This window comes from Cucumis sativus, chromosome 7, assembly GCF_000004075.3.
Source record: "Cucumis sativus cultivar 9930 chromosome 7, Cucumber_9930_V3, whole genome shotgun sequence".
In the NCBI taxonomy this organism is placed as follows: domain Eukaryota; kingdom Viridiplantae; phylum Streptophyta; class Magnoliopsida; order Cucurbitales; family Cucurbitaceae; genus Cucumis; species Cucumis sativus.
The window spans coordinates 18,547,488-18,572,612 of NC_026661.2; the positions used below are offsets into that span (position 1 = coordinate 18,547,488).

General features: G+C 32.1%; 2 protein-coding genes and 1 non-coding gene across 6 annotated transcripts; 1 reads left to right on the forward strand and 2 right to left on the reverse strand.

The window, feature by feature from the left end:
* Positions 1-1,840: 1,840 nt before the first annotated feature.
* Positions 1,841-9,741, reverse strand: LOC101207643 (U3 small nucleolar RNA-associated protein 14 homolog A). 4 transcript variants are annotated; one of them, XM_031888924.1, is made up of 13 exons: positions 9,560-9,741; positions 8,360-8,447; positions 7,841-8,178; positions 7,267-7,423; positions 5,925-6,400; positions 4,875-5,096; positions 4,383-4,712; positions 3,605-3,955; positions 3,425-3,505; positions 3,243-3,326; positions 2,762-3,142; positions 2,394-2,525; positions 1,841-2,304 (listed from the first exon to the last, which is right to left on the reverse strand). In XM_031888924.1, exons 3-13 carry the CDS (start codon positions 8,174-8,176, stop codon positions 2,140-2,142), a joined length of 2,715 nt encoding a protein of 904 aa, XP_031744784.1. In that variant the 5' UTR covers positions 8,177-8,178; positions 8,360-8,447; positions 9,560-9,741; the 3' UTR covers positions 1,841-2,139. The 4 variants fall into 4 exon arrangements, with proteins under 4 accessions (XP_031744784.1, XP_004136023.1, XP_031744785.1 ...); XM_004135975.3 differs by having other exon boundaries at positions 8,356-8,447; XM_031888925.1 differs by having other exon boundaries at positions 7,841-8,205; positions 8,356-8,447.
* Positions 9,742-9,822: 81 nt separating this feature from the next.
* TRNAK-UUU lies at positions 9,823-9,894 on the forward strand. The gene has a single exon. It is a non-coding gene; the product is annotated as a tRNA-Lys (tRNA).
* Positions 9,895-13,248: 3,354 nt separating this feature from the next.
* LOC101207394 (poly [ADP-ribose] polymerase 2) lies at positions 13,249-21,422 on the reverse strand. The gene is made up of 18 exons (XM_004135974.3): positions 21,262-21,422; positions 20,872-21,163; positions 20,368-20,489; positions 20,157-20,238; positions 19,449-19,681; positions 18,593-18,719; positions 18,406-18,461; positions 17,203-17,276; positions 17,001-17,047; positions 16,867-16,916; positions 16,551-16,613; positions 15,978-16,058; positions 15,745-15,855; positions 15,578-15,653; positions 15,326-15,468; positions 14,688-14,761; positions 13,883-13,988; positions 13,249-13,746 (listed from the first exon to the last, which is right to left on the reverse strand). Exons 1-18 carry the CDS (start codon positions 21,418-21,420, stop codon positions 13,654-13,656), a joined length of 1,989 nt encoding a protein of 662 aa, XP_004136022.2. The 5' UTR covers positions 21,421-21,422; the 3' UTR covers positions 13,249-13,653.
* Positions 21,423-25,125: the final 3,703 nt, after the last annotated feature.

Consider the following 25,125-nt stretch of genomic DNA (forward strand, 5'->3'; position numbering starts at 1 on the left):
TTCAAGCTAATAGTAAATTTGTTCAACCTTAATCAATTTTTAATTTAGTCTCACAAAATAACTTTTATTCAAATTACATAAATAATGACAATAATGTATAACAGTTTATTAAAATTAGTTAAACAACAACAATAATTTTTGTTCCATGTTTGTTCCATTTATTGAATATGTTCTTAAAATTTATAGTAAAGATACTAATGTATAACACTTTTTTAGAAAAATAATCAACCAAGACACAGTTTGAAATTATTAAAAATATGGTTTACAATTGAGCAAATTTTAAAATATGGAAATAAAAACAGTATTTTAAACCAAAATTTAATTTATGTTAAGTTAATTTATTTGAATAGTAAACATAAAATAAGAGTTATTTAAGAAACTATTTATTGTTCTTTACCGTACTTATACGAGAGGGATAATCACTAGATTCATTTTGACACTAATTTACTTACTTTACTTTCCTAGATTTGATTAAAATAATGTTTGTTTAGGATAGTTATCGATGAATTTTACTTTTTAACGTTCGAGCTACAAGAAATTGCATGTATTTCGTTCGTAGGTTTAAAACATAATTGGTTAGTCTATGTGATTTTTTAAAAAAAATAGTTATTAAATAATGAGAAACACATATGGTGACAAGGTTATGCTATCACTACCAACATACTTTAGGCTCACAGCTAGTTTGTCTTAGTATTTATACTCTTTTATAATTATTAAATTATCTGGTGTAGGACAAAAGTATCGCCATTTGCTTACGATCATAAGCTCACAAGTCATCTCCAACTATTATTATATAAAATTTGTTTATGATAAAATAATGAAAACAATATTACATCATAACGAATGAGGAGATTAATTTGGTCTTAATGGTTGTACTATGTTGGCCTAAGATTACAATGACTATGTTTGGGCCAACCATAAAAATAAATTAATAATGTGCAAGTGAGTTAGTTCAAGTAATTAACTTTTTTGAGAAGATTAATGAACTGATCCAACCATTATAGATTAAATTAAATTCACATTTCCATGTAAATTGCATTTTCATGCATTTATCTTCGATTCTTAAAACGTTTTAGCCCACTGTGTGACATTTTTTCTTCCCTTTTTGAAATCAAATGTACAGAAAATTGGTATACAAAATGGATAAGAATATTTGTTTTGACAATAGGAAAGAAGAATTAATATCAATCAACCTACCACATCGGCATATGGTCAACTATGTGTCACAAAATTACAAAAGAAATGTGAAAATGACTTCCTATTTCAAACTATTAAAGATATAAAAAGAAAGTTTTAAGATTTTGAACTATCAAACTTGACAATTCTATATATTATATTAGTTATACAAGTTTCAGAATTCAACTTTCATTATTTATGGATTTAACTTTATTATTATAAATAAATTTGAAGGTTCAATTTTAACGTTTTCTAATTATCATCACTAAAAGTTGTAAAAGTTGTAAGAATGAAATTGCAATCACTCGTGTAGGTTTTGCAATTTACAGATTGGATATTTAAATTTAAATAATAGTAAATTAGAGAAAAATGTATAAATAGTTATATAGTGAGAGAGTTGAAATGGGTGGGTTGGTGTGGTATGTGGAGTATAACACTCTTTATGTATTTTGACCACCAAATCAGTTTCTATTTTTTTATGTAACCATTAAAAAGTATACTCCAGTATTTAAATTTAATATATACATATGACAATTAATTTTTTAAAATAAAAAATGTTCACAGATTAAAGACTAAAGATCCCACGTAATTAACATCATACCTCTGTAATTGAATTATATTTATAGTTTACTACGATTATAGAATACCAATTAACAGCAAACAATTAAACGAGCTCCACCTTTTTTATTACCATTAATCGATTACGGTAACATACCTAAACGTATATAATTACTCTATAATTCAAAGCTGAAAAGGGAAATAATGATGATTATATTAATACAGCTCAAAATTGGATTAAAGTAATATCGTACAAATGGAGTATAAATAGAGCCTAACTATTATCAGATTTTGCCTGAGCTCAAAATTTACACAAACAGCCGCGAGCTTAGCGCCTTAGGAAAGCCATGAAATTTCCAAAAACCATGGCCGATGAGGGTGTTTCCGTCTCATTATCAACTGATTTTAGGCCCCAACTTTTTTCATTTTTTTGGCTGATTTTCCATGGTTGGTTTTACCATTTTTTCTCTTTTGTTTTTGTCCCTTCTGTTTGTGCTCCTCAACTTTCTGGTGAGGATCAACTTCCTCAAATTCGATTGGTTTTATAATGACACCAGACTTCTTCACGACCTGCATAAAAAAATTGTAAAGGAACCATCAATATGTTTCTATCAAGATGAGGTTTTTGCAGTTTTAATACACAATGAGATTGTGCTAACCTCAGGTCGGTTAAGAGCGCCAATTACAGATGTAGGGTTGAAATCTGGGCCGATAGGCATGCGGATACTGTGCTCAAATACATCCTTTTCTGTATAAGGAAAAGGAAGAGTTTTTGTGTAGAGTTTCTCAGCCTGCCACCAAAAAGAAAAATGGCCATTCAATCACCATAACAAGACACAATACTATCGGGTGGAGGATTGAACCTCCAACATGGGGAGACGGAGGTTATGCCAATACCAATGAGCCAAATTCACTTAAAAACAAGATGTGATACTCAACATTATAAAAATGACATTGTTCAACGGTCCAAAGGGAGTTTATCTTTTAAATGAGTTGTAGCTGTTTCGGCGAATGTTAAGCCACTGACCTTTTTATCCAACTTCTCAGAAATGATAACATGTTTGAGATTTGCATCCTTCCTATTCTTGAGAGCTTCCTGCCTCTTCTTGTTTGCAAGTTCGTGTTCTTTCAGCATCCAAGAAGGTAAGCCTTTTTTCTTCTGGACGTGAGTCCATTGACCCCATCCAGGTAGTAAAACGGGCTTTTCTGGTTCAGGATTTTCCTCATTCAAAATTTCCTCTTTTTGCCTCTCGAATTCCTCCTCTACATCGTCTCCAGCAAAAGCTTGACGAATTAAATCTGATTGAGATGGAAGTTCATAAGACTCATTATTAGCTGAGGACAGAACCCCATCAACCATCAGCTCCTGATCCGAGTCACTTTGATCATCCACGTCTTGCATAGTTTCCTGTACCAGATGATCAAGGAACGATGTAATGATATTAACAAGAATAACAGCAAACCAGAAATGATAACACCAACAAATTGATAGTGGAAAACAATCATACCTTCGTAACTTGACCTTGGAATTCTAGCTTAGATGAAACAATGGGAGAGGGTTTAGAATCCACTCTTTTTTCAAGATCTTTAGCCTGCATTGCCAAGGATATGCTAATTATAAACATTTTACTTAAAAGAAAATGTTTTAACAAAGATGATCAGGCACACAATGGAAGAACGAAACCTTAACCTTTTTCCATGTGCCCGATGCAAAAATGGCAACTTCATATGTCGTCTTAGGACCTGGATCTCTAACAGTTTCATCAAAGCTCTGAGAAAGTAAGAGAGAAAAGAATGATTATTCAGCAAAAGAAGAAAGAAATAGAAAGAAACAGCCCAGACTGAACAAATATTCATGAAACATTCCTACTTTAAAAACTGAATTCTGATGCGTCTTGGAGTCTTCACATAGAATATCGGAATCAATATTTGCATCAGCGAATAAACTGCTTTTATTATTGTCCCCATCGTACCCCACAGCTTCTCCAGCCTGAGTGTCATCTTCATCCTCTGTATCATCATAATATTCTGACTTCGTCTTCTTTCTTGGTTCTGGAGCAGATTTTTTCATTGAACCAAAGGTTCTTCTACCATTAGTAGTTTCTGTATCCATATTCTCTATCTCAGAATTATTAAGCTGCTTCGAGAGTGACTCAAACTCCTGGATGGCAAGTTTGGCCTCTTCAGCAGCTGCCTCTTCCCTTTTCTTCATCCCCCGTACCTACCAGAAAACAAATGGTTGCATACAAAATTAGATAACAGATTATAAATTCACATTTTTAAGGTTGAAGCTAAAATTTCATCTGCAATAATTCCAACTTCAGTTCTACCACAACACAGAAAGGAACTGTTACCACCTGCCATGGAAAAATCATGTTAAAAGACTTTCCTATTACATTTCATTCTTTCCCCTTCTCTAAGTCTCGTGCATATGAGTGAATAGTTGCCTGTATTTGAAATGGCCTAGGATAACGTGTGGTAACCTATAAGTATCTGGGAATGTATAGTTTCAATTACCAGAAAGAACATCCCACCATCCCGTTAAAATGCTGATCCAATGAAAATACATGGTAGTAGAATAGAATCAGTCAGCCGAGTATAATGAATGAAAATTCAAATGACCGACACTACCGACAAGCATTTATTACCATGAAAGGCAAAGCAAGCAATCCAGAGTTGGGAGCTTCCTCCCCATCCTCTAGCGCTTTTAAAGTCTTCTCCTTTGCCTTCTCCAACAACTTCGATGCCCTGCTGTTGCTTTCGTCAGCTGACTGATCATCCGAGTATTCTTCATCGCTACTTTCATCACTGCTACTGCTACTATCTTTCAATGTGTGCATTTTTCGAGTCAAATTTGCATGCTGGTGGAGTTGTTCAGCTATTGCAGCTCGTGTACCTTCATCTTGAGCATTCAAACCACGACTCAAAATGCGCTTTGCCCATCGTGAGCTATTTTTGTGCTTCAGAGTCATGCGCTCCTACATGAAACAGGACATGATTCAAAATATTGAACACTGGAGATAAATTATTAATGATGGGGCGGCGGGATGAAATATATATGTTTTGTAAAGAACATGATAAAACTCAACCCAGTTGATATTTCCATTACAAGTTTAAAAAATAACTGTCCAAATCATCACCTCTGCCCGTTTGAATTCTTGCTTCATAGCCAAATCTTTAGCAGCATCAGGATCCATTTCAATTTGGACAGACATCTCCTTCACTCTGTCTTTCTTCAGCAGGCGATGGTAAGTTTTTGATTTAATTTTTTTAATATGTTTTGCCTTCATCTCATGACGAAAAAGAAGACTGCGCATTTTAGCAAGCCGATTCTGACGATCCTTTTCATCCTCAAATGATACCTGCCAGAAAATAACAGTATCTATAAACATGAAATATAACACAAAGCCAATTACTGTTGAGGTTTACCCCTCATATTTCCTTGAAACCTATGTCTCATTTCCCGGAGAAAGGATTTCAATGCCATCTTTAGCTTGGCACTATCTTTCCAATTACTTAAGTTGAAGAACCAAAAATTCGAAAACCTCTAAGAAAATTAATTATCAAACTAAAAAGACAAAGAAGGAAGAGAATTTAGCCCCCAAAACAGACATGCAACATCCTATCTGTTAAAACTTCCTTAACAATTATCCAGCAAATATGTCAAACAACATGAGAACAATTGAACATTCAACAGTATTCCTCCTATCGGTTAATTAATTCTAGAATTTTAAACGTCCATCAAGACCAGTCAATCAAATTATTAAAATCAGTACCCTACGTGAGTGTTACTAAGTTTCAGAAACCATTTCTAATCCTTTTTTTAGAATTCAGAAAATATCAGAAATGTAATACCATAAAATGTCATGGTATCCACAATTTAAAAAATATATTAATCATACTAATGTTCTTAATAGAAGTATAAAAACATTACAAAACACAGGCTCAATAGATGATGAACAATGCTATATGCCCTATCAGATCTGTGAAGCTCATCTGCCTTTTACCCAACATAGAGCTCAAGAAACAAAAATTGGGGGAGAGGGGATGGATTTTATTACTACTACTACTAAGGTTTATTAATTCAAAAAAAAAAACAAAAGAAATTAAAGACAGATAAAGTCAGCTAGTGGTTAACACAACTAAGTAGTCATATGAAATCAAAGGAACAAATGGCAACTCCCAAATACCTTGTTTAATTCAAGAAGCTTAGAACCATCATTTTTGTGAGCTTCCATGATCTTCCCATCATGAACGAGTGAAGCAATTTTCTTCTCAATTTCAGTTCTAGGTTTAAATTCAGAAGCTATCGCTCCTACAGTAGAATACCCCAAATCTACATCTTCACCTAAGTACAAGGTAGATGCTTCCCGATTCTTCTTGACTATAGGCTCCCACTTACTCACTTCTTTCTTTGATTGTTCATAAGCCACTTTTCTCTCCACTTTTTCTTGATCTGCTTTAGGAAGTGGTGCCTGGAGTGCCATTGATTTTTTCTCTGTTTGATGAATTCGCTTTCTAAGCATGCTATAGCCTGGTTTTCCCTGTAGAGGATTAAGGAGGTCTTCGATGCTAATACGACCATTACCATCCAAAACATCACGACTGGGATTATATTCAGACTCTTGATATGCCTCAGATATAACAATCTTGCTTTTCTTCTTTCCTGAAAGAAAGGTCATTAACAATACAATTATGATAGCAAAATTCAAAGTCTCCATATAATTTTTTATCTGCACCAAACCAAAAAAATTAAGCTAATTAATTAAAAAAAGTCTCAAGTATAAAATCAGCCTCTTTAACATCCCCCACATGCAGGAGAATTTCATAATTTGTTTTTTAAAAAATTAAATATATACACTATCAATTTTGAACTAGGTGAAAAGATGAAATAGGTTATTTGAGATCTCTGTTTATATCGGCAACTGTAATTGGCCGTCACAATTGTCATATATATCAGCTGAAAAAGAATACGCCAGAAATATTAGTCCAGCAAAACTAAAAGAGAGAACAGAGGACATTTGAAGTAACAATATGCATATACAGAGACAACCATGTCATAAATTTTTAACAGAAACGTTTCTAAGCTCTGTTGCCATGGTTGGAGAGTATTATGGCTATTCCAGGATAACAGGACTAGATCTACTTTTGCTTTGGTATATGGGGAATTCTGGTTCATAGATTTTTGGAAGCTTTGCTTACCTTCTACAGATAGAGAATATTACCACCAACACCAAAAAGCTTCTCTTTGGGATATAGTGAGGAGAAACAATTTAAAGTTAATTTCAAGAGGGAGAGCGGTTAGCATACTGAACATAGAGAAACTGTTTGAAGTCACAAAATTACCCTAGATAGAAGACAAATCTCTCAAGGCTATACTGAGGTATGGTATATGCCCATACAAATAGATAGATTGTGCAAGATATGGGTCTTAAGTTGAAATCTTAGAGCCAGAGCAGCCCTCCATAGCCTTAATTTTTTAAAATTCAATTACATACATAATCCAGAGTCTGTAACCACTAACCACATTACCTTCAAATGCTTCACGAGGCATTCCAGTAATGCTTTGCAACATCCTAGCATGACTACCATCGTCTTTTTTTGAATTGTCATCATCTGAATCTTCCGTCAAGTTTCCTTTACCATTTCTTCCATCAATTTCCTCGTCATCTGAGGATACATCCTCATCCTACAATGAATAGAACATTAAGAAACAACCAATCACGGGACAAAATATGCTGTAATGGAACTCATCCACCATAGACAAACTAATGAAGCTTCAATTATCCAAATTGACCCCAAAATACAAGATTGAAACACCATTAACTTACTGACCGGCACATCCTTTACAATGCAAACATCTAAACTTCACAAGTGCTAAAAAATGTCATTGATTCTAAGTTTGTCTGCGGTTAGTTAACCTTCATTTTACTATTTATCTTTCATGTATCTCTACATCTAAATTCTTTGGCCTCTTTGACCCTAACAGAATAAATTCTCAACTTGGAGGTGAAAAAAGTCATAAAACATTCATTAATGCAACGAAGTACAAAAAAACAAATTCTAAAAGTTAAAATAGACAATGAACCAAAATAATGACACTTACCTTAAAATGATCAGGCAGCTCGTAGTCATAGTTATCAACAGTATCATAACGGTGATTCTTCCTAGACTCCTCCTCAGGAGCAGCCTCTTCATACTCATAAACATCCCCAGGAAAAGTCTCTCCTTCACTACAATCACTAACCTCATAATTGTCAGACTCAGTATCCTCCTTTACTTGACCAACTTCTCTCCGTATGGAGGGTGCCAATTGAGGTCCCCTTCTGTTCAGCCTCCTCTTATCATTGCTCTTGTTTTTCTTCAAGAAGACCTTCGAGTGTTTTTTCTTGCCGGTGCTCTTCTCCTTCTCTTGCCTTTTCTTCTGCCTCACCTCCCCCATCACTGGACAATAAGAATTGAAAATTCCAACTGCAACATATTAAAAACCAAGCAATGTTCTAACTAGAAAACTTAGAATTCATGTCCTTCCTATCTCTTAAGTCTTAACAAGAGTGAAACGAAGAAATGAAGAGAGAAATATGTTCAGAAAGTTAAATAAATAAAGAGAAAGAAAGGAACCTGCCAATTAGAGTGAACTGCGTAAGGAAAAGGTCTCGACCTTCAGGAGGCAGCAATAAAGAAAGAAGCGTTGCGTTTTTCCCTTTTTCGTTCTGCATTCAATCACAAATTTAGTTTTCAGGCATTTGAAATTTAAAAAGTAGGTATTAGGTTCCTAAAGTTTTATTTCATACCTAATAGGTCTTGAATTTTAGAAATGTCAAATAGGACCCAAGACTACTAATCTTGTGCCTCATATGTCCTAAACTTAATAAATATTGAATAGGTCCAATAACTTTCAATTTTGTGTTTAAGATGTCCTTGATATATCCAACATTATTTGAACTTCATAAAATTTAACTGGTAGAGAGAAATGCTACAATCAAGTGGGTGGCAGCAATTTTCATCGATGACGGGAGTTTTTCAACTTTTCTTCTTCCTTTAGAGTCTTACACAATTTCTAGCTATGTTGGCAAGAATGTAGGAGATACTAATGTTACTTAAGTAATTTGGAGGTGTTTTAAATGAAATCAAGTGAAAATAGCCATGGATTACTAACACGTTGATCTTTTCCTAACAAATTATATCTATAAGTGACTTGTGACTGTAAGAGGATGATCTTTAGGTCCTTTAAAGCCCTCCGTTTTCTAGAATGTCTAATTCACCGTAAATAACTTGATAATTTTTTGAATCAAAATCATGAAGTTAAGACCTATAGAAGACTCCTATTTTCCGTCAAGAGTATCCTTGGTTAGTGCATTGGTTAATCTGAGGGAAAACATCTCAGTTTCAGAAAAAAACATACTGTTTTCTTCCAACAATTACCTACAAATACACAATTATAGATATTTGCGGCTTTTCGATAAATCAAAATAACTCTTACAATCAAGAGATAAAAGAGAATTGGATAATAAGATGGATCACACCAACTGATTCTAGATAAACTAAAAAAAAAAAGGGAAATGCAGGAAAATTCATGGTCGCATGAACAAGGCAATTCTCAACCGAGGCCAAAGAGATATACAGATTATCAAAACCTCGATGGACAAACGGAGAAAATCAAAAGGCAGTTCGAGAAGTCTCAATTTGTCGAGAGGCCTTTTCTTCGTTGCTATTCGGGAATTGTTACTAGCAACCAAAACAGTACGTCCATTGTTTCATTAGAATTCCTAATTTGCGTTTTATCGAGTGCGAATAAAGGCATAGATGGAGATAAAGAAAGTACCTGTAACGACGAGATAGTAGGAAATCAGTGCAATCTCGTAGGGAGGGATGCTGCGGCGGCACGGTCGAACGAAAGACGACGGCGAGAAGAAGAAGAAAAAGAAGCTGAAGAAGGTGAAGCACGTGAGTTAGAGGAGGCGGGAAGGGTTTAGGGTTCCTCTTTTTCTCTCTCTCTTTTTCTTTTTGTGGATATAAATTATTATTTCAATTTAATTACTAAATTTTATAATTTGTATATTAACTTATTCTCTTATATTTCAACAAGCCGTCTTAGCTCAGTGGTAGAGCGCGTGGCTTTTAACCACGTGGTCGTGGGTTCGATCCCCACAGACGGCGCTTATTTTAAATTCTTTTCTTTCTTTATGTCTAAGTCTTCGGATATGGGCCCCTGGCCCAGATAGCTGGCCCAATTAAAGGGACAAACCGAATGAGAAAACGAATACAGAACCCATACAATTTTATTTCTTTATAATTCATTTTTGTTCTTATGTTTTTACAAACAGTATACTTATTTTTTAAAACAATATATTGTCCTTTTAATTTATACTTGAATCTTTGGCAAATTTCAAAATTAAAAAACTACATATTTATCTTTTAGTAGTTTGAAATTGATAATTCAAACTTGTAAGTTAAGAGAAAATTCATGAGTAAAAAAACATGCATACATTTAAAAATTAGTAAACTAAAAAAAAAAATACATAATCGTTACCCAAATGGGTCCAAATGTTTATGAAAATTAAAGTAGCTTAGAAATATTTAATAATTACCTGCATGCAGACGAAGCGAAGCAGAAGAAGCCATGGAAGTGATGGAAAGAAATAATTAGAAGAAGAAGAAAAAGGGTGAGGAAGCCATGTTGGAGAAGGGGAGCACGTGCAAAGGGTTTAGAAATGGGTGAGTTTGCACGTGCCCTGCTTCTCCAACAAGAATTTTCTCACCCACACACAATCAACCTTTTTTCTTTTCTTTTTTTGTGAAGAAGAAGAAGAAGAGGTCTGGGTATTTATATAACAAAGGGACTTCACAATTTATGGTTTGTTGTTTTGAAAAGAGAGAGAGAAAAGTGAGAAAGTGAGAAGTGAGAAGTGAACAAAAAATGTGTGTGTGTGTGTTTGGGGATATCGATATGGTATGCCATACCCCTCTCATTATTATGCTTTGTTTTGATATTGTGTTATGAAAGAAATTCAAGTGGGATTCCAAACAAGTCAGCTTCCTTCATTAAAATACTCACCAACCCAAAATTCCATTAGTAATTATACGTGGGTCGAAATCGGTCTTCTTAATTGTCACTAAAATGACCATCGAAGAGCTAGAAGACAGTCGATCAGTTTAATTTTTTTCAAATCTATAGATTTTAATTTGAATAATGTTATAAACCAATATCGACTAATTACCTCTCGTTTGTTAACCAACTGACTTCAATCCAGTGATCAATTGACTACAATTTTCATTCGATCATACTCACTCTATAAATGTTGAAGGTTTCGTATTTTCAAACTTGCTCAATTTTAACTAACATACTTTTAAATGATCCATTCTAGTTATTCAAAGCTATATCAATAATTTTATAAAATAAAATAAAATTAGAAATTTTTAAAAAAAATTAACAAACTATTACTCTGTAAAACAAAACTACTAAAAGAACAAATTTATTACATTTAATTTTTTTTGTATGAAGTTAAATATTTTGTCAAATGTTATATTCTTGACAATTTTCTATAAAAATATAAAAATAACATAAAAAATATTTTAATTTATAGTAAAATGTTAATTTAGAGTAAAAACGTTGTTGAAACAGTCAAACACAAACCACTACTGAATATAAGATTTATTAGAAGCACCATTACTCAAATTAAACATTTAAAACTACACCAACTATTGTCTTAAAAAAAAGTGAGCAAAATGGTATTTTATGATGTGTTGTTATCAAATATACATAAGAAAGAATGAGAAATAGATTAGGATATATTTGAATGAGACATAGTTGGAATAAATGGAAAGCCTTTGGATCCATGAAGTAGATTCTGATCAGCCAATGGGTCACCATGTCAGAGTCCCCACCCCTAAACCAAAGTGAAAAATGGAGTGAAAAAGTTGTAAAAAAAGAAGAGAAAAGAAAGGAAACATAAGAATTGAAGAATAATAATTATATGTTGAGGAAAGATCGTACTGTTTTTGGGGTTTGCGTGTTTCATCGATGAATTTTGAGTATGGAGGAAGTTTTTATGAATTATTGTTATTATTCTCTCACTATTTTTTATTTTATTTTTCTTAATATTTTCAAACCCATAATTTCTCAAAGCATTTTGTAGGTTAATTAAAATATCTAATTTTCAAAAAGCAATAAACTATATATATATATATATATATATATATATATATATATATATATATATATATATATATTTTTTTTTTTTTTTTTTTTTTTTTTTGAGATTAGACGTTTAATGTAACCCACTAGTTGAACTCATGAAATTAATAAAGCCATAATAATCGCTATTGGTAAGTTGAACTGACTACTCAACCATATGGCTTTGGAAAAGAAAAATATTAATATTTTAAACACAATTAAATAAACAATTTAATTGGATCCAATAATTTAGAAAATGCTAGAATTTAATCCCCTAAAGTACAAAAGTCTAATATTTTTCTTGAACAGATATTTTCCTATATCAAATTTGTAAGCAATTGGCAAAACTTGTAGGAGTATATACATAGATATATCTTGTGGGAGAGGAGGATAGATTGAGAGTGAGGTAAGCAAGGAATCTAGAGGGGAGACTTTTGAAAGAGAAGCGTGTTGAGATTTACAAATGGGACATTATTATTATTTCTGTTGTAAGAGAAAGAGAAAATTATAAGTATGTATTATTTATTTATTTACTTTACAAGCAATGTTTCATGAAGATGTTTGGGTATTTATAGAAATGAATCAAAAAGAACAGCAAAAGAACAAAATAAACTAAGTAAAATCAAAGAAAGAAAAGGTTGTAGGAGGGGATAGGGTTTGAAAATATTGGTCACTGCCCATTGATTTGATTATATCTTTTTCCCCGATCTCCAACACCATCACTCACTCAAACATAAAATCCTCCCCTTTACTTCTTCCCCATCATTCTCAACATCATCCTTTTCTTTTCTTTTCTAATAAATACATAAGTTTTTTAAACATGTTGTCCTGTGGCTATGGAAAAGATGATGGGAATTACTCTTAACCATTTTTGTTTTCCAAACTTTTCTTCATTTTTTCTTGATTTTCACTTTCTTGGAACAAATATTTTAATTATTAGTTAAGATAGTGTTTAAATTTTGATTTTATTTTCTATCGGATATAAAAGTAGGGTTTAGAGGCTTAATTTTGAAAAACGGCTTAGGAGATAAGTTCGTGCAAATACACACCTTTTTCATAAACAAGTTTATCTATTTTATGAAAATTAGTCAAAATATATGTATAGATTAACATTGTAGGACTCCATTAAAAAAATTGCATTAATAATTATATGATCATATCATATTAAGATGATCGACATAATGATTTTCTTTAAATATCAAACACTTCCATCAACACAATTAGGTATGACAGTACCAACTCTTTTTTAGGTCAAAGATTCAATCTTCAACTACAAATATTTATTATACTAAAAATATATATATTTCAATTACATCCAAAATTAAAATCTCGAAAAATAAACTGAAGAGAGATGGATCAAATAATGTATAGATAATAAGATATACAAATTTAGGTTGGTATGACTACACTATGTGGAGTAAAAGATTCAAACCTTTTACCACAAAATTGATATTGCGTGCTTAATACCAACCGAGCTATACCCAATTTGACTACAATCCTACATTACAATGCATTGTAAAGTGCTTGTTGTTCAACTAAACTTCTCTCCTTTTTTTTTTTCACCTAGTATTTACCGATTCCCAATAACTTCTACAAAGGAGGGAAAAAGGGGTTGATTTTTACTTTTAACAATATTACATTACAAAGATTAGTTTTTGCTCCCCGTAATCATCATAAGATAGTGATACTGACCAAAGAGTGGGGCACTTGAAGGTAGAAATGGACAATGCCTATGATGCCAGTCAGTATTTAAAATGGAAATTCACTTGAAGAAGATAGCGCATCCTAATTTGATCCACATTGTATACTATATACTCATTATACAACAAGGCACCCTGACACGAGAATCAGAAACAATTATTTAGATCACTATTGTAGCAATAATCAATTAATATGTGAAAGAAGCAAGAAATCTGTTTTGGTGCTAAACATGGAAATCTAATCTGTAAATTACTGAAGAGGGAACCATACCTTGCCACGCTGACTCTGTTTTGGTTTTCCCAGGGGAACGACGACACCATCGTCAAGCGTCATAGCTTCGGAGTGGTTTGGTTCTGTTTGTCCAACTCCTTTTGTGCTGTAATGTTAGCCATTATGTTTCGATTTGTTATGCTTAAAATAAGCAACGTGGCAATGAGCTCAGTCACTCCCAAGACCTCAATCATAATATGCATCTTCTATGACATTTTTGTTTCTGGTTTCCTGTTTTTATTTCTAATTTTTTAGAAACAAAAGCGTTTGGTGACTGGTCCTATTTTTTGTTCTTCATTTTTCACAAACATTTACAAAGTTATGTAGAAGTTTTAGAAACAATGAAATCAACTTTCTCATTTCTGATTTCAGCTCTCTCCAGAACATAAACAAAACAATCATTTTTTCCTTTCGTCACTTCTGAAATGCATAGTTTAAAATTTTAGAGAACAAGAAATAAGGAAAAACAAAAAACAAAAAACTATTACCATTAAATTTGTTTTTCTTCATTAAAAAATGAGGAAACAAAAAACTAAAAACTAAAACAGTATTAAATTCAGTTTTGTTTTCCTTGATTAAAAATGGAGGAAACAAGAAACTAAAAAATGGAATTGATATGAAGCAGGTCTAAAGTTGTACGAGCCATTATGAACTTTACAATTTTTCTAGATCTGTTTAAGGAGATGATCCTAAATGATCTTCAAGTGAAGTAATATTCCTAGGAGTAATATCATGACTTGGTGAAATGAAAGATAATCTGTTATTATGCCAAGCTCAATGAGCTTGAAAAAGACAGGCAACAAACCTCAGCTTGCCCTCAGGCAACTTGTCAGCATTGTAGTCTGCATCTAGAAGTTCAACCATGTCACCGAGCGCAACCTAGAGTTTTCACAGCAAAACAATTTTTAGCACATTCAATCATCAGAGAAATGCAAACATAATCTTCTTCGCAGTACAAATAAATAATAAATAAAATTAGCACGGCCACTAAACCCGAGATAAGCATAAACTACTTGTGTACTCAAATCGCATTTACAAATGCAGCATTTCAAAAAGCATATGAACTGAGCCTTTTTGGAGCTGATACCAACTTCCAAATAAGCATAAAAAGAAAATATGACATCTTAAAGCCAGTAGCTCAAAAAGATTACAGGTTGATGTGATGCACAAACTCGACCTTCCATTTGTTTCATGCATACATATAACTAAAACACCCTAAATAAGGAATTGGGTTAAGTTGTTTTGGATGAGGCAGTTGAATTTGTCCATGTAACCTAAAATATGGTTGCAACAACGGGTGGGTACTAGGCTACAATTCATTATAATAAGTCACAAATTCTCAAGTTCCGAACTATGCCATCCTATTATAGTGAGTTCAAATTCATAACCAGAAATAATAATAATAAAGAAAAATGCAGCGTCTGTAGTAATATGAAGAACAACCTCACATAAAAGCAGAACACCAGTTGTGGCGGCCCTAGATGCATAACAATAGTTTGCGCTTTTTGAGAACATATCAGCAAAGTACACCCCCTTCCCAAACATATATCCTGTAGCAGGTGCTTCAGGTGGAGCTATGCGTAAACCTGGTAAGATATTCAATTTGGATTGATCATTCTGACTGAGCAACAGCAGATAAAAGTTGAGTAATCGCATTTGATTGTGGGAAAAACTGTGGAACTAAAAAGTGAAGACCTTGGGACAGAATGCCAGTCCAATTTGTAAGCCGAGAACCGTGCCATAAGAGCTTCCTGTTCTTTGTATTAGAAAACTATTCACAGCATAAAAGAGATTAGTGATTAAATAGGACAAGATTTCATTAATACAAGAGGGTAAATGATACACCACAGGTAGCAAAGTACCTTCTTGAAACGCTCATCTTCTCCCTTTCTTGATACCCTAAATATTCGAACGATATCAACAGTATAATCTGAATGTGTTTTCGCATGTGTATTCTGTGTGTACTTTGAAACCTGAAAACAAAATAAAAGAAATACAGAAACCAATAGCTTATTTTTCTGCCAGCGCAAATGAAGATGAATCCAAGAGGACTGCTATTGATCCATCCAAAATTAAAAGACTATACAATCATTACCATGGAGAATTCCTCAGAAACAACGTCAACTGGTGACAATTCACACTGAAGGCGTTGGTAATGAGAATATAAGGGGTCTTCCTGTAATAAGGACAGAATAATTATAAGACAAGTAAACACAACAATCTAGATCTAGAATAAGTCAATACTTCAATAAAAACAGATACAATAAGGACGTACATCAAATGCAGGAAGTTGGCAATTTCAAAAGGTCGGGTTCTAAATTAGTAGTCGTAATAAAAAAATTTAGATAAGAACATGGATCATTGAAATAGCAGCAAAAGATTTAAAATGACAAAATTATAACGTGTGCCAAACCACAAAAGCGAAGAGGAGACTAGAGAAAACCAAAAACATGAGCTATATAAAAAACCATGAGAGTTTTAAAAAATTATTTCAGCTAGAAAAAGGAGCTTGGAACGGTTATCCTTGTAGTTCAGTTGACTTGGATATTAATTCAGGCAAGGAAAGGAATAAACATTAGCTTCATTCTTCAGATGTGGTGAGAAAATTCACAATTTTTTTTAACATGCACTACTATGTTGAAAGATAACAAGTGCAGTACAGTAATACCTCCATAGTATTAACTTCCTCCAACAATTTTGTAGCTAGCTCAATTTCACCCAACGCCTCAACCTTCATGTCATTAAGTAACATAGTTGGTTAGAACTACATGAACGAGTTAAAAATCAACATGAAATTGTGCACCTTGACAAAACGTGAAATTATCGAATTTGTGATCAATTGGCAGCTAAATGTTTAAATGCTTCTTTCAATATAAATTCTTATTTTGTTCATAATTTAATCATATCATTTTGGGAATATCTAGATAGTGGAAAGCTGAGAGTCACAGACAGATACTTCAATGGAAAAGTGAAAACAACATTACCATTTCCAACTTTTTTTTCAATTTTTGAGGAGTGTCAATAACAAATTCACCTGCCATAAAAAAATATTGCAGTGGTTCAATTGTCAATTCAAATTAAAGCATTATGTGATTGTGAGAGGGAGGAGGCGACTCACACATCTTCTTAAATCCGAAGTCATGGGGAATTACAGTGTAAAATTCCCTGCCAGAAACATTTGCTATACGTTTTAATCCAGAAGTAAAAAATGAATTAAAGAAATCAAGGTTCATAATGTGAAGAATTGTTGTATCCTTTGAGATTTTGAGAATATTGAACATGCGTAGATGAGAAACAACAGTGCACACATGCAAACTCACCCACTTAGTTGCTCCAGTACACTCCTGTTTGACAGGCCAATCACATCAGCAATCCTCTTCAAGACATCATAACCCTAAATATATATAGAAACAGCATACAAATTTAAAAGTTAAGTTCAACTTTCAGAAATAAAAAAGACGTGAAGCCATATCCCATCATTGAAAAGAAGACAATGCATGTAAGGTTAAAGAACACATAACAGAATTATTAAGAATACAATACTGTCCGGCTAAGACAAATGTTCTTCGACCTTGGAACATCTTGTTGTGCGTGTACCACCAAAAGTATAATCAGAAATTAAAAAACTAAGGAGAAAATGCTATCCAAATCCTATACCAATAATCCATGACAAGGATGAGAAACAAAGAATCTGGTATATTCATTGTGTCAATGTCGTCGAAGATCCCACATTAAAAAGATGGAAAACCTCACATTCTTTAAAAAGATACATGGGTTACTCCTCTTCCATTGAAATTCGGTCCAATAATGGTGAACCCAACAAGGCACCATTTTGAGGAAACATGTTAAGGACTCCATATCGAAAAAAATGTGAACATCTCACAATCTTTAAAAGATATATGAGTTATTCCTATCATTATCAATTCGTTATGAGATGGAAATCTGCATATAATTATTAAACGTATTTGAATAAGGGCCAATATTCATTCTCATAATTTGAAGCACCTTCCTCTGGGTGAAATCCTGAGTAGTTCCACTTCCATGATATTTAATCCATGAAATGCAAGGATACAATTTTGTTAAAAAAAAAAGAAGAAGAAGTTCCCAGGCATGCATGGTTCTAACTGATATCTTATTAGTTATATAAAATACATTGCCTTAATAAAATAAGTGCAACTTAAGGTATTCCAGAAACTTAGAATATAAACAGTTTCTTAAGCTTGTCATAGCAAGTGCAAATATTTTTTCAATGTGAAGTTATAAGCACAAAAATGTTAGCAACTTAAGGTCTTCCAAAAACTTAGAATATCAACAATTTCTTAAGCTTATCATAACAAGTGCAAGCATTTTTTCCAATTTGAAGTTGTGAGCACAAGAATGTTAGCAACTTAATGCAAATAACTTTGACATTCAAATTCCACCAGACTCCTCACAATATAGAAAAGTGCCCTATATATCTGACAAACTCAAGTACCCTGTTGAAGCATAAGCAAATAAGAAATTTCAACAGATCAAGTACTTGCCTTTAAAATTGTAGATTTGCTCAGCTTTCCAAGGGGTAACTTTTCAGCATTGTACCCTATAAAATACAATTTCCGTGTTAAAAGTTAGAAATTTTTCTTCAAGCAGTTGTACACAAATGAATCCATAAAAAAAAAACCATTGAAATGGATAATATATATATATGGGAGTATTAAATGGCCAACTGACCTATTTCCATCATATGTTGCTTCATCATACTAACATTGCAAATGAGAGAGATAAAATTTGCAATGCATGGATCAAGTTGAGTTTCGCGAGGTTGAATCTCTGAGGTAGGTGCACGTTCCATATTGCTCTAAAGTCAACAATGAAATCATAAGCTATATAATATGTACTTTATTTCCAATTCTCTTTTGGGTACAGAGATCACTCTTTCCCACAGAAATTGTCCCTCAGTAGTCAGTGGGATGTGGAAATCTCATCTCAATGAAGACGAGATGGAGCAATGACACTTCTTTCTTATAATTAAATTTTGGGGACAATGAAGGGTTGGCATCAATCCTTCTCCAGTTTTTCAAAGTAAAATTGCAACTACTGCATTTCTACTAAAATGTCTTAATCTATATGTCAATGAATTCTATGTTTTATTTTTTCCTTTTTCTTTTTGCTATGTAAAGGCTTTTATACATTGAGTAACGAAAAAGTTGATAAATTAAGTTAGACCAAAGGTTCTACTTCTTATCCCCTGAAAAAATCCACAAGGAGAATCTTTTCCCCTCATGGAATCACCAACCACCACTTTGAAGTAGTGAAAGGGATACCAGCTACATATAATGATTCGATGCAAGGTTTTATTTCAGAAGATGTCTGTAAAATAATTGAAGATTCAATTTTACAGAAACAAAAAATTCTTTAAGAATCATTTTTCATATATTTTAATCCCAGTGTTCCTACATATTTGGCAGGGTAGCTTGTAGCTTCATTTGTAATAAGCTAAGGAAATAATATCATGTTATACCAAATTAAACAATGTGAACCTTGAGATTCTCAACAAAAAACAAAATATGGAATTGGAACCACTTACTGATAGATCTTTTTCACTTTCACTGTAGTCCATCTCCAACCAGGTATAACTCTTTGGGTGGCAAATAAACTCTTTTCTGTTAGACCAATTATTCTTGGTTTTAGCTAAGAACTTTTGTTCAAACTCATGTATTGCAAGTTCTTTTGATGTGTAAGGACGTATATTGTCTTGTCCCTTCACACCAACTCTTCCCCACCTTGAATAAACCATGTAAGTACCACCACCATCAGATTCTGCAGAGGATGGAAAATGACACAAACATGTCATAAAACATCTCAGACAGCACAAGCATTTACTAAAAGATTTAGGAAAGAAACATTTAGAGCACAAAAATATTTATCCAATCACACATTTGAAATAAATCATTCCGGTTTTCAGTTTTGAAAATAATTATAAAAAGAGCAGCTAGATATTTTCAAATGGTACACATCTTATGACAAAGGATTGTGAGGAACATCCCAAAGGACCAAAACCTACTATAAGCTCCAAGAAAGACCCCATGTTAACCATCATTACGTCCCCATCTCCTATTTTCTATTACTTATTGTTGTTTTTATATGAAAATATTTCAGTTGAAAATTTTTGTAATCATTATTAGTTGTTCATCCAAGTGATCCAGCGTTTCCAATTCTAATTTTCAAATATTTACTACTGTTAAATGAAAATTGACCCAAGTAAACGCAGTTCATAGGAGAAATAGAAGTTTACCAAGAACTTGAATCACGTAAAACTTGTTATTGTTGTTTCTGACATTAGTCTGATTCAACATGGCATCGTAGATTTCATCACCCTGCAAACAAATAGTTGCTGTTCATGTTTAGAAAACTAAACAATGTGTCCAAAGGTATGATGTACGTTCTGACATCAACTTACCGATTAGTCAAAGCTATGCATTTCTACTAAAACTACTGGGACTTACCACTTCTAGAACATGATACTGTGTCTTCATTTGATCTGGAAGCCACAGATCAAGCACTGCTGAACCCTTTTTGGTCGCTGTAATAATCTTCTCCCCGTTGCCAACATTTCCATCCTTACATGCTGTGAACAAAGTACGGAAAAATAAATTTTCTCTAATAAAAAGAAATAGATATATAGTGACTGGTGTTTCTAAATGATTTTTCTATCAAGAACATTTTCATTTTACCACTTTCAGCTCTCTACTATCGACACTTCTAGTACATTTACAACTCAGAATCATGATTTACAATTACTATGATTTCACAATTGAATTCTTCTTCCAAGTTCAACTTACTAAATTAGCTTATAACCACAAGTTTTGCAGCATTTTCTTCAAAATGAACATGCTTCGGTTCACTAACTAATCTAGAAACTCCAATAGACATTAACAAGGAATCAAATGCATGTGACTTTTTGACGGAAAAAATAAAAATCACTCCAATCAATATATAATTCGATATACCGTCCGTTTCTTCTTCCTCTTCTTCCTCTTTCTCATTCTCACAATCTTCACAAATCCTCTTCAGTAACTCCTTCTTCGAACCAGTGGAAGCAATGCCCCGACGAACCGCCTCATCTCGCAGTTCCTGTACTTTCATTTCTCGTAACTTCTCGACATCTCTGATTAAGTCACTTTCATTCAAATTTCCACCATCTTCCGAGTCTCTCCCCCTCTTTTTACCATCAATTGAAACAACACCTTTACCTTTCAACAAATTTTCCTCTTCGAGAATGGCGGACTCCAGGCGACGAACCTGTATAAACAAAAACAAAACACGAACATCGTGGTCAACGGAAGGTTGAGAAGATTGCAATTGAAACGAAAAATAGAGTAAAGATTCGGATTGAAAACCAGAACAGGCTTAGTTCCGGAAGTATCAAGACCACGTTGAGCGAGTTGAGTTCGGAGTTCGTCCACTTTGAGCTTGTTCGCCATTTTCGAAGGAACGAGCTTTGATTCTGACAGTTTGCCGAGAGGGGCTTTTATAGTAAACGCCCCTTGAAGTGACATTTGAAGAAAATTCGTGGACGCTGAGTGAGAAAGCTTCTTTCGTGTTGTTTTCCAACGAGAAATGTAGCACTCAAACTCTATCGAGAAGACAATTTTGCCCTTGCCTCTCTTCAAATTCCAATTTACGGTCAAATTATGTAATATGTGTTTGTTTTACAAAGAAAAGGATTACTATAGATTATTAGACTTATAGTCATGATTCATTTTTTACAACAATAGTTATGGAACACCTTTGCCATTGTTTAACTAAAAAATAAAATATTTTAGATTTATAGAATTTGGCATCCAATTATTTATCAAGTCCATTATTATTTCGTCAAAGTTGAAGATTATAGTAACATTTTGATTGCTATTTTTCTTTTCAATATTTTAATATTTCTACTTTGATGGCAATGTAATCTTGAAACATACAAAAATTTTCTAATCTTTTTAAGATAGAAATAAGTTGAGGGAAAATAAAAAGAAAAAAAAGCGATCATGCATGTTGTGTGTACCGACTAATTTGTACTTTTTGTTTAATTGTTTCACTATAGTTTGTCGCACAACAAATTCTTTTTCTTTTTAATTTTTTTTAGTTATACCAATGAACAATTATCAAACGAAATTACGTGCAACGTAAAGAATGAAAGATATTTTCAATACAATAATATAATCAAAAGATAAATTTGAGAAAGTGAATTAATTTGGTAATAGAGTGAGTTGAACGAGGGGTATTTTTGTCCGTGTAGACCTTTCTCTTACTTTTAAGAAACGAAGTCCATTTTTCCAGAATTTAGGAGGAAGAGTCCTTGACAAGCTGTGAAGAAGAATTCGTAGTGGGAAATTTAAAATTTGGGATGCAGAAACGACGTCGTTTAAAGAGGAGAGTGCGGGACACGATTTTCTTGGCTCCCTTATCGGAAAACAAATTACATCATCATAAAGTTTCAAAACTATATTATAAAGTTCGTGTATAACAAATTTAAAATAAGTTTCTAGCTTATAATATGTTTAAAAATTTAATGTATTGTACACATATTTAAAAATAACATGTTTTAATGAACACTTTCAAAAGTTTATACATCAAACAACCAACCAACTTCAAAGTTTTTTTCTACTACACTTGCAATTTAACTTTGTTATTTTCAACATCAAATATGAAATTATAGTTTGATTGTTATTGTTTGTTCGTGATTATGAAAAAAGATAATTATTTCTTAGATTGGTGATATATATTATTTATAACCCCTTCACAAAAATTTGCTCTTACCCATTTCTCCTTGTACAATTTTCTCCCAGTAATCTGTATACATACATTTTTTAGTGCATCTATATGCATGCAAACTATTTTAAACTTTACACTTTAAATTTCATTTAATTTGTTGATTTTATGCATAATTTCAAAATATTAATCATTTCAAATTCTTTTGACGGAAAATAATTTATTAAAGGAAGCAAATATTTCTTGTAGAAATATAAATAATTTAAAGGTTAAATAGAATTTAATGAAAATGCCTTTCTTTTTTAGAATGTATAGATAAAAAGGGCATATATGAAGATATTGGTTAAGTTAAGAGTTGGAATGGGCTTATTTTTGGGTCGACGTTGTGATGGTGTGTGAAACTCTTGGCCCAATGTAAGCTTTCAATATGTAGAAGAGAGTCCCTCGGTTGGAGTTGAATCCTTCTAACAAATTGCCGTTAAGTCGACGGTTATAAATGTACAAACTAAACTCATCATGGAAAAGTAAAATTTGGTCCGTTGATTGGTGTTTTTTGATTTTTTTCAAACTGAGGTTGATCCACCACTTCTGTTTAGTAGCTCAACTCAGTTTTTTCATTTATCATATTCACGTCTACTTGTAAGAAAATTAGGTTGTAGAGCGTCATTTGAAGTTTCATTTGGAATTTTGGCCGGTATATAAAAAATTGACTATTATTAACGATAAATCATAATAAACTGCTAACTAATTTTGCATGTATCGTGACGTTTGATTGTATTTGTAAATATTTTTAGCAACTTTATTATTTAAAATATTTTTTTTATTAATATCTCATTTAACTATACTAAAACACGTACTTTCTTATAGTATTAAAATCTTCACAAAATATTTTATGAAATAAAATTATGGATTTATTTGAAATACTTTTAAAATTACTATTTTTTTTTTCACTTAAGAAAACACTTTTAAGCATTTAAATAGATAAAGATGAGAAAAACATCTCCAAAATTTAAATTCTAAGTTATAACCATACCCTACAATCAGATGCTACACTCCTTATAGGGAATATCATCTCCAAGGTTGCCTTCACAGCTTCTTGGCATATTGTTAAGGTTAGGGTTGATTCTATAAATATATATATGAAAAAAAAAATATATGGTCTTCTTTTCATGATGTCAATTAAAAGAGACGAATACATATAATAAAATTAATATTTAGATTATCGAATTTTGTTTGAATCAAAAATGGATTCAAGATTATCCTAAAAATGAAAACAAATTGACTAAATCTTTTTTAATCATATTGACTCATTGATAATGATAAATGAATAAATAACGTAGAGTGGCACAAATAACTTAGAAGGAAAAAAAAAAAAAAAACTGTATATTTATTATTTTGTGCCTTAACTTAAGTTGCATTTAAAATTGCATTCTCTAACATTTTAGTTGACAATGTTTAAAATAGTCTCAATTTTATCATTAAAGACTAAAATATAGACGTTTTTAAATTCAAAAGAGACCATTTGTATATTAGGGCAAGTCTTCTTTTTTAAAAAATGGTTAGAAGAAAGCGAAAGTTTAAAGTTACCTTTTACGAAAATTGTCAAAAATAGTAAATTTGACAAAATACTTATAATATATACAACAATTTTTTAAAATTTTATTAATAATAGACATTAATAGACACTATAGTGATAAAATTCATAATTTTGGTATGACCTATAAATATTTCTTTTTTTTAATGTCTCTAACTGTTAGGATCCTCTTTTCTTTAAATTGGTTTTTCAGAAGTTAAAAAAAAAGTGCTTTAATGTGTTAGCTCTGAAAGTTAAATATTTATAGGTTTGATATGGTGTGTGTCTAAATAAATTTTAGATTGTCTGCATTTTACTTGATACATAATTATTGTTACTTCACCCAAGGCAATTGTGACAAAATAATTGCCCTAACACTTCACCCAAGGCAATTGTGACAAAATAATTGCCCTAAGGTAGAAAGTAAGAAAAATTATTATAATATAAAAATGGTTGAAAATATTTACAAATATATCAAAACTTCAAATTCTATTAATAATGAACACCAATAAACTTTTATTAATATCTATCAATACTTATCATCGACGTGATATAAAATTTTGTTATATTTTGATTAACTATGTTATATTTAAAAATACTCGATATCATAAATCACTACCATCTCTAATTATTGTGTGACTTTGTTTACATTTAATAAAGGAATTACTTTTACGATTTGTGTATTATTTTTAATTTGAGTACAAATTTATCATTTACTCAAATGTGTCGAAAAGAGCAATTATTATGAATAGCACAAAAAAAAAATTTACAAAGTATAGCAAATTTTATTAAATATTTTGCTAATTTTGAATATCTCAACGTTCAAATTAAATTAATAGAGTATGGAGTATAAAAAGTACCTCGTTTAAGAAAATTTAAAATTTAATCTATAATTTATAATTAGAATATAGGTATTTCCTAATTCCCATAG